General features: G+C 50.5%; 1 protein-coding gene across 3 annotated transcripts in view; it reads right to left on the bottom strand.

Annotated features, from left to right (window-relative positions):
• The window catches only part of LOC123350084 (CLK4 associating serine/arginine rich protein), a 39,542-nt gene extending 24,302 nt beyond the window's left edge, over positions 1-15,240 (bottom strand). Inside the window, exons 1-5 of one of the 3 annotated variants that reach the window (XM_044988444.1) lie at positions 15,182-15,240; positions 6,912-6,992; positions 6,367-6,443; positions 4,643-4,756; positions 3,041-3,138 (exon numbers count right to left, since the gene is read on the bottom strand). In XM_044988444.1, the coding sequence (XP_044844379.1) occupies positions 3,041-3,138; positions 4,643-4,741 (197 nt within the window). In that variant the 5' untranslated portion in view covers positions 4,742-4,756; positions 6,367-6,443; positions 6,912-6,992; positions 15,182-15,240. Of the gene's footprint in view, positions 1-3,040; positions 3,139-4,642; positions 4,757-6,366; positions 6,444-6,911; positions 6,993-15,158 lie in introns of all 3 variants that reach the window. The other 2 variants (XM_044988443.1, XR_006573708.1) reach the window with 2 other exon arrangements.
• Positions 15,241-15,765: the final 525 nt, after the last annotated feature.

The following is a 15,765-nucleotide window of genomic DNA, read 5'->3' as shown; positions in this document are numbered from 1 at the left end:
TCCACCAGCTAAATCCCAAAAACTATCTGGGATATGAGATTGTTGTCCCGCACCTCCTTGTGCACCCTTGTCCTTCTCTGTCCTATCCCTCTCCCTGTGCCTTCTGTTTAATAAGAGTCTGGCTTAGCAGGCGAAGACTGTATACACCTCTACCCCGATATAACGCTGTCCTCAGGAGCCAAAAAATCTTACCGCGTTATAGGTGAAACCGCGTTATATCGAACTTGCTTTGATCCGCCGGAGCGCGCAGCCCCGCCCCCCTGGAGCGCTGCTTTACCGGGTTATATCCGGATTCGTGTTATACTGGGACGCATTATATCGGGGTAGAGGTGTATTTTGCAAACACCGCTGTAAGCCTGTGATCAGATAGGCAACTAAAGGCAAGGCCCTAAACAGCCTGATGCTGGTACAAGTTTGCCAGGTCTTAAAGGGGCTGATAGGATGATGTGGTGTGCCTGCGTTTTTCTAACAGTATTTGTCTTGTCTTCTAGGAAACAGGATTAGACCTTAACAACAGCAGCTCCAGCCCGTCTTTTCTCTTTTCCCCAAAGAGAAGAGTTATATTTGATTTCATCTAATAGACTATCCCACAAGGGTTTTTTCCCCTTCTCAAAATGGTCTCCAGCTAAAGGGAAAGGGAACTAGGGATGCTGTTGCAATAAAAGCCTCAATACTTTACATTTCAAATGCTTCAGTTGTTTCTACTTCTTCTGTAATAAAAGGCTTCAGGGATTTTTAACTGTATGTTTGCCATGGCACTAAGCAGGCTGGGGTCTCTGCATACCAAACCCTGAACCTTGTTTAACACTGTGACCAGGTCACGTGATCACCTTTGACTTTTTGACCAATTTAGTCCACCTAAATTAATACAAGCAGCCACCTGTTACCCTGAGCCTTAGCGCCCTCCCTTTGAGAGTCTTGTTCTTCACCTCAGCAGGGGGAAATAGTCCAGCATAAAAACACTGGGGCACTTGGACTTTCGTCCTTTACTCACCCCCCTAGTGGGGAAGAACTTGTTACGTGTAACGGGTATCTCCTCAGAGGTGCTGCCAAAGGAAAATCCTGGGGCTTGGGGGGTCCTTTAAAATAAGGTGCAGGGGAGGGGCCTCTGCTCATTATTAACATTAGGAATTGTCCACAGAGCATACTCAATCTGCTGGAAAACACTAGTGAAAACTGAGCACTCCTGGAGGGGAAGGAGGCGGAGCCAGACACCTTAGAACTCTTTATTCCCAGGTATTTCACTCAGATTTGGCAGCTGGCAGAAAGATGTGACATGCCCATCCCTCCAGTGAAGAGCAAAGCACGCAGCCAATCCAGCTGACTGCCCACCCGTCAGTGAGCGCCCCGCAAGCGTGGGGAAGAGCTGACTCGACGTTCCTGCTTCTTCTAAAGGTAAACACCAGGCAGGGCATGGTTTCGGAGGTGCCTCTATCCAGCAGGATGCAGCACTTGCCCCACTCCTGGGGTGGGGAATGGGCAACATCTTTGAACTTGCCTCAGTTTGAAGAGGCCAACTTGCCTCAGGGAGGATAAAGAGTCAGAAGGAGCCCTGAGGAGGGAGGGTCTGAGCCTGGACAGTCTCCCCATAAACCACTGTCCCACAGTCAGCCTGTGCCAGGGAGAACGGTTCCCTGTGGTCTCCCATCCCCAACACAAACCTGCAGCAGGACCCCAGCTCCGCAGAGAGGTTTGGCTAAGGCCTTGCCAGGGCCCTACCAAATTCACGGTCCATTTCATGGTCATAGGATTTTAAAAATCATAAATGTCATGATTTCAGATATTTAAATCTGAAATTTCCCGATGCTGTAACTGTAGGGGTCCTGACCCAAAAGAGGGCAGTGGGGGCGTTGCAAGGTTATTGTAGGGGGGGTGTGGTATTGCCACCCTCACTTCTGCGCTGCTGCGGCTTCAGAACTGGGCAGCCGGAAAGTGGCAGCTGCTGGCCCGGACCCCAGCTCTGAAGGCTGCATCACTGCCAGAAGCAGCGCAGAAGTGAGAATGGTATGGCGTGGTATTGCTACCCTTACTTCTGAGCTGCTGCCTTCAGAGCTGGGCCCTCAGCCAGCAGCTGCCACTCTCCAGCCACCCATTGCCACCCTTACTTCTGCGCTGCTGCTGGCGGTGCTGCCTTCAGAGCTGGGCGCCTGGCCAGCAGCCGCTGCTTCTTTCCATCCAGCTCTGAAGGCAGCGCAGAAGGGTCATGATATTGCCACCCCCTTAGAATAACCTTGCAAACCTCCCGCCCCCGCCACCGCCCAATCCACATTTTGGTTCAGGCCCCCACTTTGGTCTCCCCTGTGAAATCTGTATAATATAGGGTAAAAGTACACAAAAGGCCAGATGTCACAGGGGAGACCAGCTTTCACAGTCTGTGACGCATTTTTCACAGCTGTGAATTTGGTAGGGGCCTACTCATGTACCTTGACTTATTACGGGGAGAACTAGCCATTTCCACAGGCTCCACTGTTCCTGGGGATTGGACCCAAGATCCCTGTGCTGATCATATGCCCTGAGGGGTTTTGTGTGTGTGGTGTGTGTGTCACTCCCTAGGGTACAGAACTGTACTCACAGGATGGCACGCTCCTGCCAAGCCAACCCTGATCTTTGCGTAGTCGTGCTGGCAGGCAGCATGCTCAAGGGACAGTCAGCCTGAAGTGCAGACAGCAAAGGAGCTTCAGGTGCAACGGGCCCCAAGCCTCCCACCAATTCTGGGGGATTTACAGCCGCTTCTTCCCACCTTTTAAAGAGATTTCTAAGTGCTGCGTGAACATGAGGGGAAGGGACTGACCACAGAAGGGACCCAGCATCATGGACCACGCACAAAAGCAGACAAACAGGAACACTCCAGCCCTTCCCCCTCTTCTCCTTCACTCGGTCACCTTAGGGGATCCCACTAGTAATACAACAGCCACACCGAAGGGAGAACAAGTTGATGGTGCCCCTTCGAGGGCCTTCCAGCCACAATCCCCATCTGCTTCACTACGCTCCCGGCCTGTCAGTGCAGAGCTAGCAGGCAGGGCCCGCTCAAGCTACTCACATGTTGACAGGACTTTCAGCTGCAAGAGCAACGGCAGAATCCAAGTGGACCTTACACGCCCGGCCATGCACTTGGAGGAACTGAGCTGGGTCCTTTTTCTGGAAGAAGCACAAACACCGAGATGTATAAAGCTGGCATTTTACGGGATCTGGTCAGTTTGAGCAAGGCGCCAAGTTATGAAGATGCTGATGGCTGAGTCCAAAGCCATTGTAAGGGGTTTGAGGATTCATTAAAGCTACAAGTGAAATCCCTTCAGAGCAGAGAGTCTGACAATACCATGTGCAGGGGGGTGTTAAACACATCCTGGGGATCTCAGGCAGCAGCAGCTAAAGTGCCGAGCTACACTGAAGAGCGACAACAGAAGCAGCCCCTGCTTACTCGAACCTGCTTCACGTGCTTATCAGGGGCAAGCCTGATGCCTTTAGTGACAACAATTGTCACTGCTCTTAGCCCTGCAGAGCCAGCACAGCTGAGATGGAAGGAGCTGGATTCAATCCCTTCGTATGTGTCACCCAGTTTGCTTCCTATGCAGCAGGCAGTTGCACTTGAGCACATTCAAGAAAGGCTATGGGACTGCACAAGCGGTACAGCGGACCCGGCTTGGCCTGCAGAACCTTTGTTACTGGTGTTGCTGTGCAACAAAAGAATCGAGGTTTGCTCACAGATCCCAGGTGAATTCTGTGATGCTGGCAGCTAGGGAAAAAAAACATTTTACATGGAAACTGAGCAGACTTGCTATGGCATTAACCATGGCTCAGAGCAGGACTGCATTTTAGAGAGGAACACATCCCAGGGAAGCAGGCCAAAGAGTCGTGCTGCAGATCAGGCACTCCTTCATGTGGTGTGTTTCCTGTAATCCTGCTGTTCTTCCAGAAAGGAAACTGAACCTGCAAGAATTCAGTTCCACATAATGCCTCACAAGAGCACAGCAGGCCAACAAACCATGATAACCACACTGCCCCCAAGTCAGCATCACAACTCTGCATCCCTCTCCTTGGAACAGCAGAGGTTGCTCAGGAAGTCAGACGTTGGTATGGGATTCAACATGTATCAATTCACTTAGGAAGAGGGGGACTGAGCCTCCAAAGCAATAGGAGTGGCTGCCAGAAGGCCTCATTCCATTTCTCCTTCCTCGGCTTTGGAGGGAGGCACAATGAATATTGCCGGAGCTCAGAGTGCAGGCTCGCACTCTGCACAGGGAAAGCCGATACTTTCAGAGACTCAACCGTTTAATTTTTCCCTGCGAGACACTATAATGTGGTTTGTAGCCACCTGATCTACAGCAAAACCCCACAGCACAGAGGTGTCTCTAGCCTGAGACACACAGAGTTGGCACTAACTGTCCAGCCCTAACCACCATTAAAGGCAAAAACTTAACACAAGAGTAAAGTCACAGAAATGAGGAAGGGCCGAAGGTCCCAGCAGTAGCAGAGACACACCTTGGACGCTTCCTGTGCATGCTTTGCAACTGAGCAGCAATATATAAAGCTGCATAAAGCCAGACATGGGAAGAGAAAACAACAGGAGTGCTACCCAACCCAACAGCAAGGGCCACAGATCAGGATGGCGGGGGCGGGGCCAGGACTGTGCAGGGACACTCACTATTTTTTCATAGTATTCCCTCCGACGCTCAGCTCGTTTCTTATAATCGACCATCATCCCACGGAGCTTGCGCTCATGTTTCCGGGCTTCGTGCCACATCCTGCGGTCTGCAAGCTGTCAAAGGGAGGGAATACAGAACTGAGTAAAACCAACAACCTCTCAGCACTCCCAGAGACTGGGGTGCCCTCTAGGATGTGTGCGCACAGCCGAGGAGAGAAACGCAGACTCCACTCTGCACACAGGCACCAGCAAGCTCGGTGACTGAGCGTTACGGGTTAAGCCAGGAACATGGTTGCAGAGTGCTGCAGTGGATGCCACAGCCATCGCCAATGGCTGCAATCAAACACTCCCCCAAGCCTCAGCCCCAGGGAGCCAGTCACAGGGTTCAAGACATTAAGGGCTTGTGAAGATACTACCTACACCGATGGGAGAGCTTCTCCCCCCGAGAGGCAGTAGTTACGTTGACAGGAGAAGCCCTCCCATCGATATAGTGCTGTCTACACCAGAAGGTTGGTCAGTATAACTGCATCACTCAGGAGTGTGGATTTTCCACACTCCAGAGCAAGACAGTTATACCAATGTAAGTTTGGAGCGTAGACCAGGCTAAGTATTCTAGGGTAGAAAAGCATCGTGCTGCTCTCCTCATTCCAGGACCAGGAAGGAGAGGCTGTAAGAGATCGTAATCAAAAGGAAAAATCTGCTACATGGCACCCACCCGGAGAGACTCCAAGAACACAAAGTCTTAGGCAGAAGGGTACAGAGGAGAGCATCAAGCAAGGGCCGTGAATAGGAGAGTCGGAGCATCCTGGAGAAGTGGGCTGTACATAAGAATAACCAGACTGGGTCAGACCAATGGTCCATCTAGCCCAGTATCCTGTCTTCCAAGAGTGGCCAGTGCCAGCGTTTCAGAGAGAATGAACAGAACAGAATTATGGAGCGATCCATCCCCCGTCGTCCAGTCCCAGCTTCTGGCAATAACTGCAGCGAGGGGTCTATTTGGTCTCTACCTGAGCAGGTGAAAAACAGCCTCTTGGCTTCGAGGCTGGCCAGTTAGGCTGGAAGGATATTACAGTAGTGAGGTTACTGGTGCGAGACAATGCATAGAGATTAGAGAGACAGGTGGGAAATGAAAGGAGAAAAACATCTTGGCACAGGGAAGCTAATCCAAAGGAAATACACCACAAGAGGGAGTGAGCGGGGCAGCAGGAACACCTACTCAGCCAGGATACCTCTCTGTCCGTCCCCTGCCCGCGCAAAATCACCGTGGCATCTGAGCACGTGTCAGTGAGGCAGGGCAGGACTATTACCCCCATTGCACAGATGGGAATTGAGGCCCAGAGAGACGAAGTGACTTGCCCAGAATCACACAGGATGTTTGTGATGGGGCAGGAATTGACCCCAGGGCTCCCAGCCTTCAAAGGAAGGATGGCCAAGCCAGACAGGTGCTTGCATCATGAGCATCCCAAAGACACCCTGCAGACACGGGCTGCGCTCACATCAGGACAAGCCCCAAGAGCCCTTGGCTGGTGTCAAGGGACTGAAGAGCCCCATTAGCTCCCTTCCAGTCCACTTCACACCTCACGCTCGGGCCTTTCCCTGCCCACAAATTCCCCCCCGGAACAGTTACCCAGCCCTTCCGCAGAGACACTCAGTGCCCCGCCGAAGGAGGCTAATCTCAAGAGACACCTCAGAGAGGTCACAAGCTGGAGGAGGGCGATACTCACAGAACAGCAGCGTGGAGACTTGGGAGCAGCAGCCGCGTGCTCACTCAGCACAGCCCATGAGCTGAGGGAAGAGGAGCCTAAACAAAGAGAACACGGCAGGTCAGTGACACCACAGGGCTACAACGAACAGAGCGAAGGCCGGGGTCTCTCAGTGTGGGGGAATGGAGGTCGCTACCTCAAGGGGACACACGCTGTGTGCAGGAGCAGCTCTGTCCTCAGCACAGGTTCATTAGAATCACCTCACTGACCCCAGCACAGAACAGGAGCTGGGCTGCCCCCAACCTGGGCTAGGAGTTCTTCCCACTTTGCAGGGAAAGGTCTCTGCTACGGGCCCCGGCCCACACATTCACTCTCAGTATCACAGCCAAGACCTGAGGAGAGTCAGGCTAGCCAAGAGCTCCTTTGGCTGAGCAGTCTTTGCTGCTGCTTCTACCCCAAGCTTACTAGGGAACCCCCCCAGGAGCCCGGCTCTGTCAGCTCCAGGTTTGCCATCGCTAGCTTGAGGGTTAAGGGCAGAAGGCTTTCCTCACTGCTAATGGACCTACTGAAGGAATATTCCCAATCCAAGAGCGGCAGCGGCTACATCACGTCTTGCTGATCTTCTCTTTGAAGAAGTTGACAAGCTCCTGCATGGAAAGGGCACAGGATGGGCAAAAGTTAAAGCTGAGTAGCTTTTACCTAAACACCAGCAGCACCCATCTCATTCTACACCGGGGGGCAGCGCCCAGACACCAGCACCCCCCCCATTCCCTGCCCCACATGGGGGGGCAGCACCCACACACTGGCAACCTCCTATGCCCCTCCCCACAGCACTCAGGGAGATGGTGCCCAGACATCAGCACCGTGCATCCCCCACCACACTGGTGGGAGGGGGGCAGCAGCACCCATAGAGCTTAAGATCAGAAGGGACCACCAGATGATCTAGTCTGACCTCCTGTGTGTCACAGGCCACCAACACCACAAAACCCAACAACCGAAATTAAACCTAAGCATTGCAGCCCACAGGAGACTAGACTATTACGTGCCACAGGCAGAGAACAGGAGGGACTGAGAGTCCCCCACAATGGCAGGGAAATGATTATGTGAGATGCTTGCCAGGATTATCTGGGTGTGACAAGCACCCACATGCTGCAGAGGAAGATGAAAAAACCCCAAGGTTCCTGCCACTCTGACCTGGGAGAAAATTCCTCCTCCACCCCACATATGGCAACCAGTGAGACCCCAAGCCTGTGAGCAAGAAGCAGCCAGCCAAGCACTTGAGAGTGTGTTCAGTGCCATCCTCACCCAATATCCCCTCTCCACCTAGAGCCATGCCTGAGGCATCAAAGGAAGGAGGCCAAAAAAAAGCCCAGTATACTTTGAAGAAAACAAAATCCCTTCCTTGCCCCAGCAGGCAGCTGGCCGAAGCCCTGATGCACAAGCTTTTAAGAACATGACACAAATCAGAAGAGAGCACCAGGGCTGCTGAGCCCTGTCCCCTACCCTATCATAAGCAACCCCATCATACAATCACACTCAAATTTCATAGAACCGTAGGACTGAAAGGGAGGACTCTAGCTTTGAGCATTGGCCTGCTAAACCCAGGGTTGTGAGCTCAATCCTTGAGGGGGCCATTTAGGGATCTCTGGCAAAAATCTGTCTGGGGATTGGTCCTACTTTGAGCAGGGGGTAGGACTAGATACCTCCTGAGGTCCCTTCCAACCCTGATATTCTATGATTTCTACTACCTAGACCCGTGGTTCTCAACCTGCAGCCCGCAGGCCACTTCCGGCCCAGTCAGCACACAGCTGCAACCCATGTGACATCCTCAGGGCCATACAGGTAGTATTGGATGTGGCTCACATAACGCATTATGGGCTGCATGTGGCCCACAATGGTAAATAGGTTGAGAACCATTGATTTAGACCATCCCTGACAGGTGTTTGTCTAACCTGCTCTTAAAAATCCCCAACGATGGAGATTCCACAACCTCCCTCGGCAATTTATTCCAGCGCTTAACCACACTGACAGGAAGTTTTTCCTAATGTCTTGCAGGGGTTCTCACAACACAGTTTTGGTGGCCTCAGAGTGCGGCCACCAACTCTTGCTGGTGGCTGCTTTGACAGTTTTCCCTAAAATAATTATCTTTAGGAAAAACAAATAAATATGCACATGTCCATGTCCAAATCATTGTGATTTATTTATGTAGGGTTTTTGGGTTTTTTTTTTTTGCAGATTCAACACCACCACACACTTGTCTCTATTCTTTAGAGAGTAGAAACCCAAATAGGGTGTGCTTTGCACATTCTTGTCTTTTTTTTGGTTGTTTCCTTCGCTTTTTTGGGTGCGTTTGGTTTTTTGTTTTTTTTTAAGACTTGCTACCTAGTAAGTCTGCTTTGTATGTTTGTTAATATCACTTTTCACAGCAGCAGACTTGTTAGCTAGCTGGGAGACAGTGAAAAGTGACATTAACAAACATACAAATATCACTTTTCACAGCAGACTTACTCAGCCCTGGCAGCCAAAACCTAGAGCCCGAAGCTGGAAGCCTGAGCCCCACCACCCCTGGAAAGGTGAGGAACTCACACTGGCTGTCTGCTCATCCAGCATTTGTGGCTCAAGATGGGGGTAAGGGCCCAACCCCTCCTTGTGGCCACTCCCCCACAGGATGCTATGGCCGCAAGAAAAGCTCCTGGCAGCTGCCTGCGGCCACGGTGGCAGCATTTGAGAAACACTGGTCTAGAGCCCTGCGTGGATACAAAATTTATATCTGTGGACGTGGCTATAAAACAGGTATCTGTGGAGCTGCAGGGCTCGACCAGGGACTGGGGGTGGTGGCAGAAGCAGCAGGTTGGGCTCCAGGCAGCTCCTCCATTGTGGCTGTACTGCCCCAGCCCCGCCCACTGGGATGGGCCCCAGGCTCACCGGCAGCTGTCTCAGGTCACGCTATGTGTGTGCAAGTGCTCCCGGTCAGGAAACACGCACCACTGCACGGAAGGGACTCCTGTCCGGGAACGTGAGAGTCGCTTCTGGATATAAATTTCCTATCTGCGTAGGGCTCTACTAATGTCCAACCTAAACTGCCCTTGCTGCAATTTAAACCCATTGCTTCTTTTCCTAACCTCAGAGCTTAATGAGAACAATTTTTCTCCTTCCTCTTTGTAACAACCTTTTATGTACTTGAAAACTGTTATGTCCCCTCTCAGTCTTCTCTTCTCCAGACTAAACAAATCCCATTTTTTCATTCTTCCCTCATAGGTCATGTTTTCTAGAACTTTAATAAATTTTGTTGCTCTTCTCTGGACTTTCTCCATGTGTCCACATCTTTCCTGAAATGTTGCACCCAGAACTGGACACACTACTCCAGCTGAGGCCTAATCTGTGCAGAGTAGAGCAGAAGAATTACTTCTCGTGTCTTGCTTACAACAATCCTGCTAATACATCCTAGAATAACATTTTCTTGTTTTGCAACAGTGTTATACCGTTCACTCATATTTAGCTTATGGTCCACTATGAGCCCCCAGATTCCTCTCCGCAGTATTCCTTCCTAAGCAGTCATTTCCCATTTTGTGTGTGTGCAACTGATTGTTCCTTCCTAGGTGGAGTACTTTACATTTGTCCTTACTAAATTCCATCCTATTTACTTCAAACCATTTCTTCAGTTTGTCCAGATCATTTAAAATTTTATTCCTATCCTCCAAAGCACTTGCAACCCCTCCCAGCCTTGGTATCGTCCACAAACTTTATAAGTGTACTCTCTATGCCATTATCTAAATCACTGATGAAGATACTGAACAGAACTGGACCCAGAAGTGATCCCTGCGGGTCCCCACTCATTATGCCCTTCCAGCTTGACTGTGAACCACTGATAATTACTCTCTGGGAATGGTTTTCCAACCAACTGTGCAACCACCTTACAGTAGCTTCATCTAGGTTGTAATTCCCTAGTTTGTTTATGAGAAGGTCATGCGAGAGAGTATCAAAAGCCTTACTAAAGTCAAGATGTATCACCGCTCTCCTCACCCCATGCACAAGGCGTGTTACCCTCTCAAAGAAAGCTTTTAGGTTGGCTTGACACAATTTGTTCTTTACAAATCCATGCTGTTAACTTATCACCTTACTAGCTTCTAGGTGTCTTCAAATCAATTAATTATTTGCTCCACTATCCACTATCTTACTGAAGTTAAGTTGACTGGTCTGCAATTCCGTGGGTTGTCCTTAGTCCCCTTTTATTGGTTTGGCACTATATTTGCCCTCTTCCACGCCTCTGGAATCTCTCCAGTCTTTCATGACTTTTCAAAGATAATCACCAAAGGCTCAGATATCTCCTCAGTCAGCTCCTTGAGTATTCTAGATGCATTTCATTAGGCCCTGGTGACTTGAAGACATCTAACTTGTCTAAGTAATTTTTAGCTGGGTCTTCCCTTATTTTAGCCTCTGATCTTACCTCATTTTCACTGGCATTCATTAAGTTAGATGTCCAATTACTACTAAACATTTTGGCAACAACAAACAAAAAAGTTATTTAGCACTTCTGCCATTTCCACATTTTCTGTTATTGATTTTCCCACCTCATTGATTAACATGCCTACTCTGTCCTTGGTCTTCCTCTGAAATGTTCCGTAACTCTGAACAAGATGTTACGGACTTCAGCCACAGTGGAGGTGGAGTCAGTGCTCCAGGCCGGGGGGGGGGGGGGGGGTGTGTGTCATGGCTCCGGGCTTCTGCCCTGGGGGAGCACCAGGGCTCAGGGCCTTAGACCTGGGGGGAGCGCTAGGGCTGGGGGCTTCAGCCCTATAGCTCTGCTCCCGGTTTCAGCATGGGGGACGCCGGGGCTTGGGGCTTTAGTTACAGGGGAAACACTGGGGATGAAACCAGCACTCATCTTGTAGCTAAAGCCCCGAGCTCCAGTGCTCCCCGTCCCCACAGTTCTGCACCTCAGTGTTCTCATGAGGCAGAAGCCCTGAGCCACCCCACTCAACCAGCCGAAGCCCTGAGCCCCAGGGCTAAACCCCAAGGCAGAACAGTGTGTGTTTATTTTTTTCCTCTTTGTCTCCGCTGTTGCCTGACTGATTACTTCTGGTTCCACAGGATGTTCGGTAAGTCCGTAACTCTGGTGTTCATATCTTTGAGGTTCTACTGTAGATTACAGAATAAAATCCACTGGTTAGGCCCACTTATTGCTGGATGTGATGACAACAGTTTTCTTCATCAAATCATCTCTGAACCAACAAGAGGTGATGCAATTTTATACATGTTTTTGGTAAGTAATGAGGACATCATAGAAGAACTGGTTGTAAGAAATAACGTTAAAGAAGTGACCACGAGTTGATTGAGTTAAAATTAAATGGAAAGGTCATTAAAACCAGGTCATCAGCTATGATTTTTTATTTCAAAAGGGCAGACTTTTGAGCAATTAAGGGAATTAGTTAAAGAAGTCAACTGGACTGAGGCGTTCAAGGACTTAAATGTGAAGGAGGCTTGGAATTTTTCAAGTCACCTATACCTTTTTTTCCACAAGGGAAAAAAATTTTTAGGCAAAGACTCCAGAGCCAGCAGGATAAAGTTACCTTAAAAAGGTTACTAGGAGTAAGCAGAGAACTTTTAGGGAATGGAAAAAGGGATTGATAAAGCAAAGAAAGCTACATCATGGAGGTCAGAAAACACAGGAATAAAGTGAGGCTTACTGAAAGTCAAGCTGAATTAGCTCCTGCCAAAGAAATTAAACTAAATAAGTAGTGGTTTCTTAGTTATATAAATAAAAAGAAAATAAGGAAAGGATGAGGTTGGGCCACTGTGCAGTGCAGAGGGAAGAAGAATCTAGATGTGGCCCAAAAACTAAATGTATACTTGCCTGGGTTTTCAGTGAGGAGGATAACATGGAACATGTGCATGAAGGCAGCATAGCTGATGGAAATGAGTGTCTAGAAATGCTAATTATCACATCTGAGGTGGAACAAAAACTTAAAGAACTTAATGCTCTCAAATCAGTGGGACTGGATAGTTTCCCTCCCAGAATACTGTAAGAACTGGCATATGAGCTAGTTAATCTGGTAGCAAGAATTGTTAATAAATATACATATGTAGGCGTTGAACCATATCACTAGAGAACAGCTAACATTGTGCCTATACTTGAGAAAGGGAAAAAAAATCACCTCAGCAATTACAGACCTGTTAGTCTGACCTCAATAGAATGCAAGGCTTTGAACTGTGAAGTAAATAATAATTAAATTCCTAGAGAATAAGCAATTTTTCAGATAAGAGAAGTTCAGTAGATTTAATATACCTGGGCTTCAGTAAAGCATATGATACAGTACCACAGGGGAAATTATTGGTTAAATTAGGGAAGATCAGTTAAAGCACTGTAAGGTAGATAAGGAACTGACTTAAGGGGAGAAGACAACGACTTGTGCTGAAAGATGGACTGAAAGGTTATTAGTGGAGTTCCTCAAAGATTGGTCTTGGGACCAGTTATTCAGTATCTTTATTAATTCATAAATTCCAACAGAAAGGACCACTGTGACCATGTAATCTGACATCCAATATAAAAAAGGCCAGAGAACTTCCCCAAAATAATTCCAAGAGCAGATCTTTTAGAAAAACAGCCACTCTTGATTTAATAACTGTCAGTGATGGAGATCCACAACCCTTGATAAATTGTTCCATTGGCTAATTACTCACTAAAAAAATTAAGCCTTATTTCTAGTCTCAATGCATCTAGCTTCAACTTCCAGCCACTGGATGTTATACCTTTGTCTGCTAGACTGAAGAGCCCAGTATTAAATATTCATTCCCCATGTAAGCACTTACAGACTGTGATCAAGTCACCCCTTAACCTTCCCCTTGTTACTCTAAATCAATTGTGCTCCTTGAGCCTATCACTATAAGGCATATTTTCTAATCCTTCAATTGTTCTCTTGGCACTTCTCTGACCCCTCGTCGATTTATCAACATCCTTCAATTGTGGGCAGCAGACCCAGAAACAGGATTATAGCAATGGTCACACCAGTACCAAACGCAGACGTAAAAACTTCTCTACTCCTACTTGAGAATCCCGTCTATATAGTCCTGGGATGCAATAGCTCTTTTGGCCATAACATCACACTGTGAGGTTATGTTCAGTTGATTAGCTCCCACAACACCCAATTTTTTTCCAGGGGTAACTGCTTTCCAGGACAGTCTCCCAGGCACATTCCTGAACATGTTCCATGGTACAATTCTTACTGAAAACTGAAGCAAAACATTCATTTACATTTTAGGAACATAGAATCATAGAAGATTAGGGTTGGAAGAGACCTTAGGAGGTCATCTAGTCCAACCCCCTGATAAATCATCCCAGCCAGGGCTTTGTCAAGATGAGCCTTAAAAACCTCTAAGGATGGAAATTCCACCACCTCCCTAGGTAACCAATTCCAGTGCTTCACCACCCTCCTAGTGAAATAGCTTTTCCTAATATCCAGCCTACACCTCCCTCACTGCAATTTGAGACCATTACTTCTTGTTCTGTCATCTGCCACCACTGAGAACAGCCGAGCTCCATCCTCTTTGGAACCCCCCTTCAGGTAGTTGAAGGCTGCTATCAAATCCCACCTCATACCTAGATTACTTTCAGCCTTCTCCCCATTCACATCACACAGTGGCCCGAACTCACTCAGCTTACTTTATTCTTTTATTTATATCACCAGTTCTCAACCAGGGGGTCTGAGGCTCCCTGGGGGGCTATGAGCAAGTTTCAGTAGGTCCACCAAGCAGTGCAAACATTATACTCACTGGGGCCCAGAAAGCTGAAGCCAAAGCCTCAGCAATTGGTTTGGGATCCTGGGAAACTGTCCTTCTTGCTACCCCCTGATGCCAGCCTGGTTTTTATATACAGAAAAGCAGCTGTGACACAGGTGAGCAGTGGAGTTTTTATAGTGGGGGGGGGGCCCACACAGTCTCAGAAAAAGGTTGAGAACCCAATTTATATAATTATACCCAGCTACCGATAGCCCCATCCTCTGCTCGCCCCACACCAAGGGGGGGGGGCACATATCCAGGTACCATTACCCCCAGAGCCTGCCCACCCTGCAAGGGAGGGGCAGGGGAACACACCCAGCTACCATCGACCCTGGCCCCCACCCGCTACACGGGGGCAGTGGAGGTGGGAATGTGCCCAGCTACCGTCACACACACCCCGGCCCCCACCCGGGGGAGGAGGCAACATACCCAGCTACCATCACCCCCCCTGCCCGGGGGAGATGGGGAGGAACGTGCCCAGCTCCCATCAACTCCCCGGCCCCAACCGCCCTGCCTGGAGATTGGTGGGGGGAGTGGGGAACATGCCCAGCTCCCATCACCCCCCTTCCCACACCCGCCCTGCCCGGGGGAGATGGGGGGGGACGACGTGCCCAGCTGCCATCACCCCCCCGGCCCCCACCCGCCCTGCCCGGGGGAGATGGGGGGGGGGGGGAACGTGCCCAGCTCCCATCATCCCCCCCCGGCCCCAACCGCCCTGCCCGGGGGAGATGGCAGGGAACGTGCCCAGCCCCCCATCACCCCCCCAGCCCCCACCCGCCCTGCCCGGGGGAGATGGGGGGGAACGTGCCCAACTCCCATCACCCCCCCGGCCCCCACCCGCCCTGCCCGGGGGAGATGGGGGGGAACGTGCCCAGCTCCCATCACCCCCCCCGGCCCCCACCCGCCCTGCCCGGGGGAGATGGGGGGGAACGTGCCCAGCTCCCATCACCCCCCGCCGGCCCCAACCGCCCTGCCCGGGGGAGATGGGGGGGGAACGTGCCCAGCTCCCATCACCCCCCCGCACCGAAGCTTCCTACCAGCGGCGCCAACAGCCCCTCACCTGCGAGGGCCGCGGTCATTGACCCGGAACCGGAAAAGGGGGAGAGAGAGTGTCGCTGGTGCCGATCACGTGAACAAATCTCCTCAGCCAATGGCTGCCTTTCCCCCGCTGGGCCCCGCCCTGCGGGGTGGGGCCGGGCTGGGCTAAGCGGGCGGGGCGGAGGCGGCGGCGGCGCAGTAGCTGTGGGGGGTCTCGCGCAGATGCCGTGTGGCGGGAATGGGGCGGGCGCCCTGGGAACCTGGGAGGAGCCGATGCGGAGGGAGCCAAAGCACAGTGGAGTGGGGGGGGGTGCGAAGCTGGGTCAGGGGGGTGCCCTTAGTCCTGGCCAGAAGGTCCTTGGTGATCTTGGCTCGGCTCTTTAGCATGGTCAGAGCCGGCCAGTGGGCTGGCCTGGGGTGAGAGGGAAGGTTCTCTCCTGGCTTGGTAACTGGTTAAAAGAAAGGAAACAAAGGGTAGGAATAATTGGTCCATCCTCAGAATGGAGAGAGGTAAATAGTGGTGGCCCCCAGGGGTCTGTACTGGGACCAGTTGTATTCAACATATTCATCAATGGTCTGGAAAAAGGGGTAAACAGTGCCGTGGCA

The sequence above is a fragment of the Mauremys mutica genome, chromosome 15, assembly GCF_020497125.1.
Source record: "Mauremys mutica isolate MM-2020 ecotype Southern chromosome 15, ASM2049712v1, whole genome shotgun sequence".
Lineage (NCBI taxonomy): Eukaryota > Metazoa > Chordata > Testudines > Geoemydidae > Mauremys > Mauremys mutica.
Note: the sequence above shows the minus strand (reverse complement) of the source record. Positions and strands in the feature narration are given on the sequence as shown.